This window comes from Anabrus simplex, chromosome 6, assembly GCF_040414725.1.
Source record: "Anabrus simplex isolate iqAnaSimp1 chromosome 6, ASM4041472v1, whole genome shotgun sequence".
NCBI classification, from domain to species: domain Eukaryota; kingdom Metazoa; phylum Arthropoda; class Insecta; order Orthoptera; family Tettigoniidae; genus Anabrus; species Anabrus simplex.
Genome location: NC_090270.1, coordinates 28,010,763 through 28,027,938, shown reverse-complemented (window position 1 = coordinate 28,027,938; position 17,176 = coordinate 28,010,763). Strand labels below are relative to the sequence as shown.

Genomic DNA, 17,176 nt, shown 5'->3' with positions numbered 1-17,176 from the left:
GTCTCTAGCATTAAACATGTCTTTTAATTGTTCCCAAGCACTTTTACAGTCATACCATCAGTTTTTTTTATTTTCTATTACATCTTTATTTTCAGCAACTAACCTTACCATTAGTTCCTCTCTTCTTTGGAGAAATTCTCTCCCCCTTTTTAAATGTTTCTTTGTTATACATTTTTTCTTAATAGTTAATCAAAGCAATGTTAAATAGGCCTAACTAACGTTTAAATATGAGGTTAATTCAATAGAGAAACAGTACATAACTCACGGGAACATAATTATATTGCTTATAATATTATTTTGTTTTAGTAGCGAATCAGAAAGGCCAACATATATTAATTTGTCATGGACTTCTAAATATTCTTCTGATGAATCGTCAAATTGGACGAATGTGTTGGTGAAACGCTTCTCATTCTAACAAATCGTCAAGCCTTTATCGACCGTCATATTTGATGTTCGCCAGGACATTTTGACGAAGGTTAGTGAAACCAGGCATCAGTGTTGTTCCAACTATCAGCGTTAAAATTTAAGACCGTGACTTCCAACGTTAGTAACATTAATAGGAATTAGCACTTATGGAAATCTTACTTTGAGAGAGAGATGTGTTCATTGTGATGTCTTGGAAGGCACCATCCCGCCCCCAGAAGTACATTTACCCAAATAAAGAGCAACATTCGTCACAAGTAAAAAGCAACAGTCGCCATTGTGTATTGCTCACCGCCTGCTCGATGTGCATCCCACCTTCACGTAGTTCATTAGGTAGATGTGCAGGGACGATGAAGCGTAGAAAAAGTATTTCACCGCTAATAAAGGAAATACTGCAAACAGAAGCCACTAATTTGAACGATCTGAAGGAAATTTCTCCCTTCTTTGCGACGAAATGGCAATTAAATATCGGCTGGTTTATAATAAAGAAGAGGACAGATTCCACAGACTTGTCGAAGCAGAAGGAGTCTATAAAGAAGAAATTGGAATAAGCCCTCAACTCGCCAACAAATTGTTGTGCATTGTAATTCATAGGTTGAGGTAGAAATTTACGATTCCATCTCCCTACTTCGTGGTGAAGGCATTGCAACTAAATGAGTCTTACCTCCTTGTTCAGCATGCTTTGAAGGGTGGATTCTATGTTATTCGTCTTGTGGCAGATAACCATGGAACAAATACTTCAATGTTCAAGGAATTTGGTGATGGATAATTGAAGTAATGTGCAACTCCTTTCGACAAATTTATTTGTCTTCCAATTATTGCCACGTTATTAAAACCATCAGATCTCAGTTTCTTGAGCATGACATGGCAGATGAAGATGGCTTAATCCCTTAATGGTGCTTCAGAAAAATCTCGCGGTGAATCCTGTTCGGAATATAAAGAGGAAGCTTGTGTAACTATGTTATTTTGCTTTATTCTGTGTGAGTTTCCTCACCACCAGTCACAGCAGCTTTGCAGTTCCTGATAGAAAACTCATTCCACGTGACGGTAAAAGTCGATGTTTCGGTGGCTGGACCTACCATACAATTTATGAAATATGTGTATAAATTTTTCAGTGTCCATGACACTAGTGACAAAACATCGCACTTGAAGCAAAATAATCCCGACAAAATGACGTTCTTTTCTCCAGAATATGAGCGTCTGCAGTGGCTGAAAGACAATTCCTGCCAATATCTTTCAGAGATACAAGAAGCGTCCGAAGCTCTCAATTAAAAAGGCATTATCAAAGAGACACATCAAGCTACATTATTGCAGGATTATCTACTTCCTCGTTCAGTGTTCATCTTCTACATAATTGAGTTTTTATGTGCTTTATGTATATGTTTTCTACACTGTAGAGGATAGATAGATAGATAAATAGATATGGTTTATTTTACCTGGCAAAGTTAGGGACACGTGTCCCTGTCTTACACTTAACCAGTGAAATACATAAATAACATAAAAATATATCAAATACTGAATAAATGAAAAAAAGAGACTGAAACAAATTACTATGGTACTATGCTATCCTGCTGTACATAATAATAACTATTATAACACACAATATAAATTAACATTTTGCTTCCTACGAATAAATTAACGTACAACATACAACGAATTACAATTTTAATAATAATAATAATAAAGATAAACCTACTAATAATTACAATTAATTTGTCCAATTCCAGAAATATATCACATTGATGAATGTTACAGTTTTCGTGTGTTTACTGTGGGTGAAAAACATTGCAAAAACGGGTTAGGGATAAGGATAACTATGCTGGAAACTACAGCTGAGTACTTTCTAACACTATTGATGAATAATAATAATAATAATAATACATTATGAAAATTTAATACTCCATCTTGTGTGAAGTAAGATTCATCGGTGGCAAGGTTTCTGCCTCTTGCCTTTTCTTACTCAGAAACTACCGGCAGAATCGCCCTGCGGGTACATCTGTTCCTTGAAGCTGTTCCCTTAGTGTTCGATGTGCAGCATAGTGAGACACACCGACCTCATGGAATATTTCTGTAGCGCTCCTCCATGGGTCATCTTGACTAAGTTCAAAATGTCTTACTCCGCCTTGAATACATGTTGTTGTGAACGACCCCTTCAGTTGTCCAGTGTCAGAAAGTCCCTGAAGAACAGTGACAACTTGTGTGTTTTCTACTGGAAAATGTTCCCGATGCATTAATCTGGCCTTGCTCTATTTCATCTTACCATACCGTAAATTAAAATTATATCGCACATTTCATAATTTGATAAATCGTTTTCGCATGTACTGACACTCACAGACCTCGGACATTGCACTAGCTTGTAGGGGACGGCAACCGGACATTCTGTTTAGTAGAAGCGAATATCCTGAGTCTACTGGCTTCTCAAAACCCTCGACCGAAGTTCTGTGATTTATTTGCTCGTATACTAATAAAGATAGAAGTAAAATTTGTGAGGATGTTTGCTTTCAATACCATCTTCCACCACAGTTCAACTGCCATCCTGTATAGAAACCGCATCATTGTGGTCAACACAAACTGGGACGAATGATTTAGTAAAGTGTTGTATACACACACAACTCTGGACTCAGAAACTAAGGACATAAGGAATGTTATAGTTAGTTTACTGTTTTTGATTTTAAGTTTAATATTTATCTAAGGATTTTAATTAAAATGAAGAATATTTTTAAATAAATGACTGAACTCTGGTAATATAGAAGTTTTGTAACTCTTATTTATTTATGTTGTTAAAAAAATTTAAAACATTTAAGCTCTTTAAGTCTTTAGGCTTTTCAGTCGTGAAATTACCAGCATTTCGCCCCAGTGTAGCAGTGGGCTCATCAGTTGGATTGCTACACCTTTCCATGACGCTGGCGGCTAGTGCGCCATTGAGACACCACTGCAAACCTCCTATGTAGGACAATGCAGTGACGGTGCACTAGCGGAAGCATGTGCCTCCAGTTATTTAAATGCCTGCCTTTGGCCTATATCAGAAAGTAAAATTGCTAGAAGGAAACCATAATTTAATTTCATCGATTGAAAGTGTTAAAAACATTTAAGAACTTTAGGCTTTTTCAGTCGTGAAATAACCAGCATTTCGCCCCAGTGTAGCAGTGGGCTCATCAGTTGGATTGCTACACCATTCCAAGACTCTGGCGTTAGTGCGCCGTTGTTGTTTAAAAGAATTAAGCTCTAGATAATCAATAATAGTATTGATTGTGTGTTCTTGCAGGCGACGATGTCCCTTGATGCCATCACTAGTGGGCCGTCACTGGGGATATTCAGCATCGGCTTCTTCCTGCCATGGGTCACGTGCAAGGTACTACCAGTGATCTTCATACGTTATGTCTAGGAGGGGGTGTTCTTTAGCTTGAATTGAAGAGTTCTCTCTGCCACAGGGAATGGTGGCTGGTGGTGTTGTTGCCCTGGGGTTCATGTCTTGGATTATCCTAGGAGCTCAGACAGCAATCGCTACTGGTCGCATAGTACACCAGACGAAGCCGATGACAGTGGAAGGCTGCACGTACGAGTTTTCGTCTTCAAATACAACGTTCAACACACAGCACTCATCAGACATGAGGTTTGTGCACCATCATACTATTGTTGCCGCTCTTCACTAGAGGCTGTCACATCTGCGTATATGTCAATTATACACAGAGTGTACCTTCATTAATATTATTGTCATGTTAATAGAAGCCTTGAGTGGTTTTAATTATAACGATTATAATTTAATTATAATTCTGTATTAATGATGAGAGACGGCCGTGAGCCCTAACTTCGCCACATACAAAGGCATAAAAAGATTTAAAAAAAACAACAGTTAGTTGTTGGTAGTACTGTAGTGTTCAACATATCCCGATTGAGCCATAAGAGAATTTTAAAAGAATATTAATTTCAAAACTGTAACCTACAACAGATGGAGAGAGACGGAACGCGTGCAAAGGAAAAGGTGAGAGGGTGAGTGGTGGTTGACGACAGGCTCAAAGGAACATAAGAACTCTACTAGAAACATGTAATCATCTTAAATTGATTATAATGTAATAAAAATAAAGCGGTGAGTGCTAATATAATACAAATATATAGAATATGGATATAAATAAAGAAAAAGTTAAGTAATGCAGTAAAAAACATACATAGGTTAGGAAAAACCAATTAAACAAAGACTTAGCAAAATTTAAAAATTGTACAAGTAGTGTGCTACATATCCGAGCACGGCTAACTATTTTTAGGATTACGGCTGTTCCGGTATTTAAATTCTAGTTTTCCATTGAAATACATTCTTAGCGTCATAAAGGAAAGATGAAAAATGCTACCATCAGTGCGTTAGTTAATTAATTAATACTTGTTATAAAATTATAATAGTTATTACACCTCTTGTTTCCGCCAAATTGAATACTCTCAGTGAAATACATAGGGAAATATAGAAAAATATTAAATTTACTGAAATCGTAAAACATAGAAAATAACGGAGGAAAACCACCAACAAAGTAGGTATTTGACGCAGAAGGGAAATTTATAACAACCGGAGGATATCCAAATAAGTTAAATTAATTGAATTACATTACAGTGACAGATATTTCCCGTAATCAACACTAGAAATAAAATTATAACACTCTAACACAACAGATTGCACCGAACAATCAGACGCATCTCACAACATCGCGTTATCTCTGCCGGGAAGCAAAAGCAGCAACCATACAATAGGAAGAGTTAGTGTCATCCAAGAAAATAAAAGTAAAGAAAAGGGGAAAACAAAGAACAAGGCTGCATGTGTGACGTGTACAAGGAAGGAAAATACTTAGAAATTGTCAGTTAACGGGCAAAATTGCAAATCGTATCTTTGAAACAAAACACACTTCGATATACACAAAGGAAGTTAAATAGGAAATTATCGTGAAATGAGCTCAAATTTTTACCAGTATTGTTGTGTACTCCGTGCCATGAAAACTTATACACTAAGGATACAGCCTTACTCTTTCTCCCCTTGTAATACTGAAGTTATTTTCTAACTGTTGGGTTCAATTCAGTGTCGCTAACCACAGTTTAGAGACTCTACTTGCCGATACGACGTCTTACAGTTACTGTTAATCTCGCACATTAGCACTATATAGTCATGGTTTTTCCGTGTTTTGAGAGATTTACATATTTTCACTGCCGTATTGTGAACATCACTAGTGTTACATTTGCGGATACAGGTAAAGCATATTTTCTTTTTCTGTAGAATGCCGGGCCAACCCGTGACAGAGGTGGAGCAAGCCCCTAGCACTCCGTCGATTTCCAAAAATAACTTTAATATTCTGGTCGTGTGATGCACGACGTATCAGATTTTAAGTTGATAAGAACAGATTAAAGTTTTTTATCTGTTTTGCTAATACCAGGTAAGTAGAATTGTGGCATGTTCGAATAATGCGTTTAATAGTAAAGTTAATGTTAAATGAGGAGCGCAGCATTTTAATAATACGGTCTTACTTTGTCCAATTCGTATTTATAGAATGAAATTAGGATGTAAGAAGGAGCAAAAAAATCAGCAAGAACTCCTCCGAAAAGGAAAGCAACACTCTCTCGTCTCTAAAGACAAGTTCAATTGAAATGGAAGGAAATTTCGTTATCAATCTAACCTAACCTTGTCTTGTCACGACTTTCGTACGGTTTGCAGACAGCCCTTTCGTATTCTTATTGACTTACGACATATTTACATGTAATATATTTGCTTGTGTGTATTATTACAGCGTGGTTTCTCTTCAGTCCGACAAGTAATAGCAAATTCAAGAAGGGAGCTGAATCATTTACACCACGCAAACCCCGAAGAATACTCTAACAGCAATGCGTATATCAAAATAAAGGCAGACATATATAACTTTAAATTAAGAGAGGGTGAGAGAGAGGGTTCTTCTTCTTAATGTGCCATCTTCTAGCGAAGGTTAGCGGTCAACATGACGACCTTGAATTTGGATGCAGCGACACTGAACAGAGACATCGTGTCCAACCCATACCAGTCTACGAGGTTATTCATCCATAGAGTTTGTCGTCTAGCTGCAGGATTCTGTACTTATCATTCCGCATGATATGACGAAAGTATTCCAGCTTCCGCCTTTTAATGGTCAGCATGACTTCAGTCTTCTTTCCAAGTCGATCCAAAACCTCGGAATTCCGGATTCTGTCTGTCCACGAAATGCGAAGCATCCGTCTCTACACGCACATTTCGAATGCTTCCAGTCTTCTGCAGAGGGCTTGAGTAAGTGTCCAGCCTTCAATTCCATAAAGTAACGCGGGAATGATGTATGCACGGACCAGACGGAGCCTTAGGTTTAGTTGTAGGTTGCGGTTGTTGAGCAGTTTCTTCGTCGGCATGAAGATGCTTCTCGCATGTTCAATGTGGAGCCGTATTTCTTGGCTGCAGTCCTATTTCTGGTTTAGGTAACATCCTAGATACTGGTATTGGCGAATCCTAGCGATGGGTTCATTGTCGATAGTGAGCTGCACGTGGACGTCTTGCCGTTTACTGACGACCATGAACTGGGTTTTCTTAATATTTATCTTTAGTCCTCTGTTGTTGCAAGCAACATTCACTTTGTCTAATAATACTCCAAGGTCTTCTGCGTTGTCTGCTAGCAATACCGTGTCGTCAACATAACGGAACTTGTTTAGACGTTCCTCGTTGATAATAATGCCTATGGTAGACGGTTCTTCCAGAGCTTCTGCAAGAATAGCCTCTGAGTAAATGTTGAAGAGTAGAGGTGATAATACGCAGCCTTGTCGAACGCCACGGCGGATGTCTATTTGTTCTGACAGGTTTTCCCCAATCTTGACTGCTGCTTTCTGACCCCAGTACAAGTTGGCAATAATCCGTTTATCTCGGTCGTCAAGTCCGATGATCTGCAGAATTTCCATCAGCTTCCCGTACTGGACTTTGTCAAATGCCTTTTCTTAATCTATGAAACATGCATAGACATCCTTGTTAATTTCCTTAATTCCCCATTAAGCTTGAAAACCGACTTAATTATGAATATCTTGATTGAATATTTACTTGGGTAAGGTAATCTCCTTTACTGATACTTTGAGGTTAGATTGTTGATGGTTATGTCTCGTGATTTAAATATATCACTAGTCAAGTTGGCAGCAGTGGTAAGCCATTATAAAAAATGAGAACATGACGTTGCTTTTTAGTGTATACATAGCCTTACGTGACGAATACTATACAAGCATTCTGCATCCCATGGCCATATGAGACCCGTTCAACGGCTGTGTAGATACATGGTGACATGTGTTTTAAGCAAAGATACCGCAATAAAAGAGATAATGAATAAGAAGTGGTACCTCAAGAAAATAAAACATAAAATAAGTACCACAATGGTGGTGGTGATGTTCACTGTGCGTCTAGGCAACCATATCTATTAACACTAATCAGGGAAGGGTTCCAACACTTCGAAAAATGAAATTCAGCCAAAGAAAGACAAAGTACACGAAGGGCGTGTACTGAACTACTCCCTAGACCTCGAGAACCTAAGACAGTCGGGGTGGGAAAAGAACAAGAGTTGACCAAGGTAGGCCGGATTGGGTAGATGAAAGTGAGGAGCATGGCATAGGAAGCACTACCCTCACCCACAGGGGGAATACTCACAACATAAAATCTCAAGATTGAACTGCAAACTAAATGTCCAATAATAAACAACGAGAAACGAGAAATGTCAACCACTAACAGGGCCGCTATAAGGAGTGAAAAAATTACAATTTAAATTCGTCGATATTTAGGTTGTCAACATCTAAATGATAATTGCAATGACGAAATTGTCGAAATGTTGAAAAATTTCCTGAAACAACACTCGTAGGATATCGTGTCGTACGATTAGCAGTTGAAAAGTAGAATTAGGGGTTTCGAAATTTTGAATGCTTCAGAGTCGAAGGCGAACAGTTGAAGTCAAAGTCTTATAATCCAATATTGAAATGCAAGACCTACCGAAGTGGTCAAGTAGCGATTGTATCAATTCCTTTTAACTTACAAACATTTCTTTCTTGCTAGTTGCTTTACGTCGCACCGACACAGATAGGTCTTATGGCGACGATGGGACAGGAAAGGCCTAGGAATGGGATGGAAGCGGCCGTGGCCTTAATTAAAGTACAGCCCCAGCATTTGCCTGGTGTGAAAATTGGAAACCACGGTAAACCATTTTCAGGGCTGCCGACAGTGGGGTTCGAACCCACTATCTCCCGAATGCGAGCTCACAGCTGCGCGCTCCTAACCGCACGGCCAACTCGCCCGGTGTTACAAACATTGTAGAACTCCAAATATGCCCGATCACCAAAACGCACAGTTCAAAAAAATTAGGGGAACATATTTTTGAAAGTATGCCACGGTCCACAAAACAACACCTCACACCGAGGTATATTACCAACTTAACTTTTATTCTTTGCCGTTGAAGTATACAAAAGAACACCGATGGTTTCACGTTCATTTTCAGAACACAAACGGAAATGTCCAAATTGGGGCGAAAACAAAGTGATAACAGACCTTCAAGAGGGATTTTTATCACAGTTGGAGAGGTTCAGTGTGGTGTATGTCCTCCGCGAGCATTTATCACAGCTTGGCACCTACGTGGCATACTCCGTCTAAGTCGACGGAGGTCACGTTGCGGTATCAGATCCCATTCTTTCAATGAGAGCCTGTTCGAGGTCTTGGAGAGTCTGTGGTGGAACAGGACGCCCACGAACACTTATGTAAGCCTATCCCACACATGCTCGTTGGGATTACGGTCGGGCCTCAACTGATGGCCAATCCATCTGTTGAATGTCCAGTTCTCGCAAGACAGCTCTGGTGATGCGAGCTACATGAGCCCTGGCATTGTCGTGCATGAGTACGAATTCAAGGCCAAAACCGTATGCATTAACCAACACATACTGTTGCAGAATTTGATCGATGTACCCGGCAGCGATAAGATTACCACCGACGACGACAAAATCCGTATGGCCATCAAAACTGATGCCACCCCACACCATCACAGAACCTTGTCCCAATCGGCCGCCTTCCTAGACAACATTTGGCATGTACTGGTCACCACGGCGTCTCCATACAGGTCGTCGTCCAGCACTCTGTCAAGGAAAATCTGGACTCGTCTGTGAACAACACAGGTCTCCATTGGCGAAGTTGCCAGTTGACGTGAGTACGGGCAAACAGAAGGCGAGCTGCGCGATGTTGCTGCGTTAAACGGAGCACTCGAACAGCACGTCTGGGTCGCAAGGACACTTCTCTTAACATGTTCCCTATTGTCTGGTCAGGCACCGTGTCTCCAGTGACCCTCCTGAGGTCTTGTTGCAGTTCTGTGACAGTTGCTGAACGACGCCGCAACGCACAGATGGTAAGATACCGGTCATCCAGTGGGGTTGTCATGCGTCCACGAGCTTATCCAACCCTCCTTGTGAACTGGCCCGACTCACTGTAGCGATTCCACAAGCGTTTAATAACTGACGGATATACATTGAGATCCACAGCAACACGAAAAGCCCATCCTTCCCCTGCGACTTGAACCTCGTTAAGATGTCTCATGGGATGTTCTAGTTTACGTACAACGTGCTCAAATGACCCAGTAGTCTGTGTACCTCACAACGACACACGGACGCACCGCTATTCACTTTGTTTTGAGGGGCCATCTGACAGTTTAATGCATGGCTACACCTACAGATGCAGTATAACTTCGATTTGACATACCCTGAGTAGCTGATGTCTCAAGGTATGCTGTACGACCTTTTGGAACCTCATCAAATTAACGTTCACACACCAGGCGTTGCAATATATGTTCCCCTAATTTTTGAACTGTGTAGCTCCGTGCGTTTACCATGCAGTGAGGCCACACCTCACACCAAGTTTTGAAAGTTTAAAAAGTCTCTACCCACAAGTAAAGCGTTTCATTTTGTTCTTCTTTTTCAGTCTAAGTAGGTTCAAAACTCCAATATAGCCAGAACTGAGCAGGAAAATTCCGCGTCTATGTTGACAGCGAGGCCAGCAGCAAGCGTCTCACAGCTTACACAACGATTTTTCAAAAATTAATGTATTGGCTTTAGGTGCCAGACTAAACAGCCAGCCAGAAATACATTAGATAACAAAGCATATACATTACATATACACTGAGAATACATATCCACCTATGAATCTTAGTATTATACTGGTATTACGTTCCGAGCCCGTACAGAATGTACGCACACACATACGAAGAAAAAAAAGAACAAAAGAACAAATTGGGACACTGCAACTGTAGTATGTTTACGTAGTTTTTCTGAAGTAGTGTCACGTCAAACTTTATATTCTTAAATCGGTGTCTTTTAAGAATATGGCGATTGCATTATACGCTTCTGATTGTTGGGATGATAAAATGCACTGGATGTTGAGTGGTAGTTGGAAGTTCAATGAAAGTAAAGTTGTTATAAATTTTTCCTGCTGTACATTATAAAGATGGCACGAGAAGAAGATGTGGTTGAGGTCAGCGATTGCTTGGCGGTCACAGGAACAGTAGGGCGAGTTTAGGACTCCTATCCGATAGAGATGATTTGCAAAACTGCCGTGATTGAACCTCATGCGAATAAGAGAAGTGATGTATCGGCGACAAGCATTCTATTTGGAGAACAAAGGTGAGTGAGGGGGGTATGGTTGGACTGCAGCGTATTGTTTTCCCCGTTGCCCTTTTGTAATAGACCATTCTTCTTCAATTTGCGTCCAGGAACGCTGCTTGATACGTGGCACGTAGTCTCGAATAGACAATGGTGAATCTAGCCGTTTGCCCAAATGCGTTGCTGCTCTAGCGAGCCGGTCAACATACTCGTTGTGTTTGATACCTTTATGACTAGGTATCCAAAGAAAGTGTACAGCAATATTGAGACGAGTAAGTTGTCGAATTCTCTGAATGGTCTGAATTTGATGAACCGTTAGTTTGTATGTAGCAGGTGACTGTAAAGTCTTCAAGACACTGAGAGAGTCAGTAATTATAAGAACTGCAGAAGGTTTAACTCTTAAACTGTATGCTAGAGCTTCGGAAATAGTGACAGCTTCTGCTGTAAAAATAGTCCAGTCATTTGGTAAAGTGAATAAACGAGATTCTTCAGTTCCGGGACAGTAAAAAGCGCATCTCACTGCAGGTGGTGAGGGTATTTTTGAGCCATCAGTGAAGATGTGAAGAGCATTGGGCCACTGTCTTTGAGTATATTCCACAAAGTAAGACTGAACTCTGGTTAGAGGAAGTAAGTCTGTTGTAAAAAGATTTATTGGAACAGAAAACAATAAGTAGGAGTACGGAATCTCAAAAGCAAGAATTGTGGGGTGTTGACGATGGAAGTATGGGGCGTAGAAACTGAAGACTGTTCAGAAGGCATATATTTTTCATCCATTTTCGGTGTCCGTGCTCTCTCATAACTGTTTCTAAATCAGCCAGACTGCTGCAGATTGGTGGTTCATTGTTGTACATCCTGGATAATACAAATTTGTCTGCTAAATATTGTCGACGTACAGCAAGAGGAGGTTCGACGCACTCTAGTAACAACGCATTTGTTGGCGTCGAAGCCATTGCTCCAATGCAGGTTCTGACACAGCTATATTGTATTCTGTCCAGCTTGCGCAAAGCGATTTTGCTTACGTTATGATAAAACATACTCCCATAATCCATTTTGGATCGGATCAAACTGCGATATAGGAGAAGGAGAACACAGGGATCAGCCCCCCACCATGTTCGGGTGAGAGCACGAAGAATATTCATAGATCTTTCCAGTTTTGGTGTAAGCTCAGATATATGTGGCGACCATATCAGTCGAGTGTCATATGTGAGACCTAAAAACCTTACCTGAGGTTTGACTCTGAAGTTGTATGGTCCAAAGTTCAATGTTAAGGGTAGGACTCTCAGGTATTTTCGCGTAAATATCACTACTTGAGACTTAGAAGGCGATAGGGATAAATTATTTTCAAGGAGCCAATGGTCTAATTGAAATACAGCTAAAGCCATGTGGGATTCTACAGTCTGGAGAGAGCTTGCACTAGTATATACACACACATCGTCAGCATATTGTAATATTTTAATCCTGGGTGAAAATATGGTCTCTAGATCACTGGTGTAAATGGTGTAGAGCAGGGGACTAAGCACAGCACCTTGAGGCAGACCTTGTGAGAATTTCCGTGGGCCAAGTAGTTTGTCATGATGACGCACATATATCCATCTGGTGTGTAGAAGATTGTAAATGCCCTTGATGAGCGGATGAGGAAGGCCGAGGACCATCAATTTCGATAATAATCTTGAGATATCAACATTGTCGTATGCAGCAGAAATATCCAGAAAAAGGGTAAGCATATAACTGTTCGTAGCAAATGTCTTATATATGTTCGTAGTGAGCAGTGCATGACTATCATAGGTACTTCTTCCTTTTCGAAAACCATTCTGAGTTCGTGGTAGAAGATTGTGAAATTCTAGCCACCATTCGAGTCAAAGTTTAATCATACGCTCGAGGGTTTTCAGTATACATGAAGACAAGGCGATAGGACGGTAAACGTTCGGATCCTCTGATTCCTTTCCGAATTTGAAGATGGGTATCACAATCTGTGTTAGCCAGGATATTGGAAATTCTCCTTGAGACCATATTTCGTTTATGATCCGAAGCAGCCACTGTGGAGCATGGATTGATAAATGGACCAGCATCGGGTAACAAATATTATCAAAACCTGGTGCGGTACTTGAGGACTGTTTTATTGCATTTTGCAGCTCAGCCAATGTGAAGTGAGAGCATAAGAAATGAGTACTCGGGTTCGTGTTGAACTGAAGGGGTTGAGAATCAACAAACGGTGGAGCTATTTTGTCAAAGAATCCCTCTATACAGGCTGGTGAGATCATATGGGATCGTGGACTATGATCATTGTGGCGGAAGGCTTTGATTTTGTTCCAGACGTCGGAGATGTTGGCATTCCGATCTAATGATGCACAAAATTCCTTCCAGCTGTGTCTTTTCCTTTCTTTGAAAAATCTCCTTACTTGAGCTGTAGTGTGCATTGCTGGTACCTCTCAAAAGTGGGTTGTTCCCGATATTGCCAAAGCGCTGTCCGTCGTCGTGCAACAGCTCGAGAGCAATCTAGGGTCCACCAGACAGCTGGTTTTCCCGTGTGTGTAGATCCAAATTTCTTCAGCGCAATTGAATCGGATGCAGCTTTTTCCAAAGCGGAGATATAGGGTTGTAGCTGACACCACTAGGATTTTGCAGTGGAAGGCGTAATATCTCTTCACCCATATTGGCTGTAAATACTGGCCAATTTGCTTTAGAGCAGTTCCATTTTCCTGTTGACACTTTCTGGGGCTGAGGTAGAGGAGAAGTCTCTATTGTGATCAAAATGGGAAAGCGGTTGGAACCCCCAGAATCAGTAAAGACGGACCAGTTGGAGGACCGATTCGGCGAAGGAACCAATGTAGGGGAATGATCATTCAGGATGACTAAATTATAATGTTCGACCATATTGACTATATCATTGCCGTAGCGATCGGTGGTTGGACAACCCCATGCTGTGGAGTGAGCGTTGAAGTCTCCACAGATGATCTGTGGGGGAGGAAGTTGCGACATGATTTCTTCCCAAATATCCAAGGTGACTGCTGTTCTCGGTGGGCAATATCCAGATGCTATCGTAAGAGTTCTAGAAGGTAGTTGTATACTGCCCCCATTATTCCCGAGCTAAACCCAGCCAGCGAGCGAGAGATCCCGAGGTGGATCGTTCGATCGTTGGCTATCACTTTCTAGAGGCATTTAAGGGAAGTTAAGGGTTGATGACCAAGCAGGATAAAAAAATATTAAAACAACACTCTGATATTTATTCACATAAGCAAATAATAAATGAAAATATTCTTGATGATATTCTTTTTTACATTGAACTTCAATAATATTTTATTTCTTCCTCGGTTTTGAGTGACACGTGTTCTTAATCTACAGCCTTACTGTGCTGTAATGAAAATCAAAGAAAAATTAGGCCTCTTGCCTTTCCAAATCAAAATATTTGATTGAATTTAAAAAAATTAACATAGACGTTCATAAAATAATTAAACAACTGTCTTGCTAACGAGGGTTTTACAATAAATGTGTTCAAAGCTTTACCAATTCAGAGTAGTCTCAACACGTGGTTTTAAGATGAACTCAACTAAATTTATCATTTACAGTATTTAATATTAGTCAATGACACCAACATGAACTTCAGTAGAAAATGAAAATTGATTTCAAAATTTTCAAAATTAATTAATTTATTATTATTATTATTATTATTATTATTATTATTAATCTCTCATCATTTAATTAACCTATGCTTCACTGTCACACGATCATGTTCTCATTAATTTTCCACTGCTTCATTTACCTAACGATCGTCATTAACATTCCAGAATAATTATTTTTCAATTAATTATTATAACATATTTTCACCATAACTCAAAGTAATTATGTGGCTAACGAACTTCTACTTCTGATCTTTGTATTGCATTTCCATTCAAATTAATCTTAAAATCTTTCAAAGTTCAACTATAAATGTGTCAGAAATTTATGTTATCCACGTGTGAGCTAGTTCAATAAATTTTATTTGCAAATCGAGTGCCTTCGTAAGATAACGAGATGATCTTTCCTTTTAAATCTCGCTAATGAAGATAATAAATCCTTTTGTAGTCTTCCTCGACTTAAGTTGATCAAATTTTCCCTTAAGGGCATGAAAATTGCTTCTTAAGGCAGCACACAACGATGAATGTAATCTGCGTCGCAGCAAGTGTACGACCAGATCAAATTAAATTGGACCAACATGATACAAGAGAAATATACGTATTTACATATACACACACATTCACACGAGGAAACACGTATTTTATGTACATTATTTACATCGAATCCTATTTTGGCAAGTTTATTCATGATTTTTACGAATGGTCAGGTCACGTAATATCTAGCAGAAATAATCTGTGTACTGAAATTATTCTTCATTAATGTTGACTATAACAGACAACAAATTTCCGACCGCAGCGCCCCTAGCGGAAGAGACGATTATTCATCGGTAGGAGAAACACCAGAATAACATCAGCTGTCGTTGTTTACTTATTGAAATGTGTTGTGAATACGTAGGCTATAATTTGAATTAATCAGCTATGTCGAATGCTGTTATTCTTGTTTTCAGAAAATTACGTGGAGTTCACAGTATTTTGTGACTTAGGGACAACAAAAGCTGGAAGACTGCTATTTTTACACCAGCTATGTCAAGCAAACTATTTTCATTGCCCTCTACAGACTTGTATCCACAAAATGATTTTTTCACTTGTATGAGGTCAACTCCAACACCACAGTTTCTCTTCAAACAAGTATCAGTCATTATATTCTTATTAATGTTAGGTACTGTTAATATTGTCAGAGTTTCTTAATCACGTTTTGAATTATCACTGGGCAAATGTAAATTACAAAAGAGTACATTTACATTACCCTGGTCATATGAAAATGGTAAATTATCAGTCTGAATACCTATACTACAGTTTGGAGAGATTGTGATTCAAGAACAGAATTAATGTTTTCTTGCATTTCACTTTGTCTCCCTTTCCTCCTCGTGTACCTGGCCGTCAGTTTCCTCTGTATTTCGTCCTCATTAGATCTTCCTGGTAACATATGCAAAGTAGGTTTATATCCAGGGCTATCAGGATCTCTGGTAGGTGTTCCATCAATGAAGTGTCGGCTGCAGATTCTGGAATTACTGGTAGGAACCCACGGTTTTCCATCAGGTGTTGAACGTTTTAAGGATGTTATCCACGCTTTCCTTCTGATCTTATGGACAGCTGCAGCTGGGAAACGAAACAAATTCATTCTTGGTGGGCTGTTTTCGTAGGTATAATTACAACCGTACACGGAACAGGTCACGTGTCATTTACTGCGTTTACTGGTTCTATGAGTTTCGTTCATGCTTAGAGAATATGCTGAAGAAACCTAATCAAAACGTAGGCTACCTCAGTAAGCAATGTGAACAGTCAAAGACTAGTAAAATAAATAAAAAAACTATTTACTACCTCGATGGAGAAAGATGCTCCTACCACTCCTACCAGTTACTTCAGATTAAGCCACCAGATGGCAGCACTCGCTATACGCACGGTCCCTATAGTTCCCTAGGTTTGTTACTTGTTCCTGAAGTCAGGAGCTTTCCTCAGTTTGGTTAGATATCCTGGTGAACTGACTTGATGAATTAATTTTTTTGCCCTGTATAAACATGGAAAATATATCACAGGTTGTATGTTATTCGGGTTCGTTACCAACTCTTATATTTCATACGTAGGTGGCTATGAATAGTTATTGTTCTCAGTGGTGTATGCAGCAAAATAATAATTATTTAATATGATATTGATATCTTATTGCACTGTGTACTTAGTAAGTATGTTCGAGTTCATTCCACTGCTGGTAAGTTCGCATAATATGTGTGACGTTGAAGATGGATCGAAGAAAACTGTTGGCAATACTGGCTGCAACAGCGTGTTCAGTATTCATAATGGCTGCCAACTGTGAGCAAGACGTGTGTGATGCTGTGACGCTTGAATCCCCTGTGAAATACTTTAAAGCTAACAAAAGTGGAGAAAAATAAAGTAGAAATTCTAAACCAAATTATTTTAAACGTTTACAGTAGCCTACGAGGTTAGAACCCACTACGGAGTGTGGAAGACGTGAAAAAGACCGCGCAGCTGATCGGCGTTTCTGTGTACAG

General features: G+C 39.6%; 1 protein-coding gene and 1 pseudogene across 1 annotated transcript in view; one reads left to right on the top strand and one right to left on the bottom strand.

Annotated features, from left to right (window-relative positions):
* LOC136875843 (sodium-coupled monocarboxylate transporter 1-like) overlaps positions 1-17,176 on the top strand; it is a 138,532-nt gene that overhangs the window by 83,715 nt on the left and 37,641 nt on the right. The window contains exons 11-13 of the mRNA XM_068228212.1: positions 3,689-3,775; positions 3,855-4,006; positions 17,107-17,124. Of these exons, the coding sequence (XP_068084313.1) occupies positions 3,689-3,775; positions 3,855-4,006; positions 17,107-17,124 (257 nt within the window). The remainder of the gene's footprint in view (positions 1-3,688; positions 3,776-3,854; positions 4,007-17,106; positions 17,125-17,176) is intronic.
* On the bottom strand, positions 5,677-5,845 carry LOC136876591 (U2 spliceosomal RNA; annotated as a pseudogene).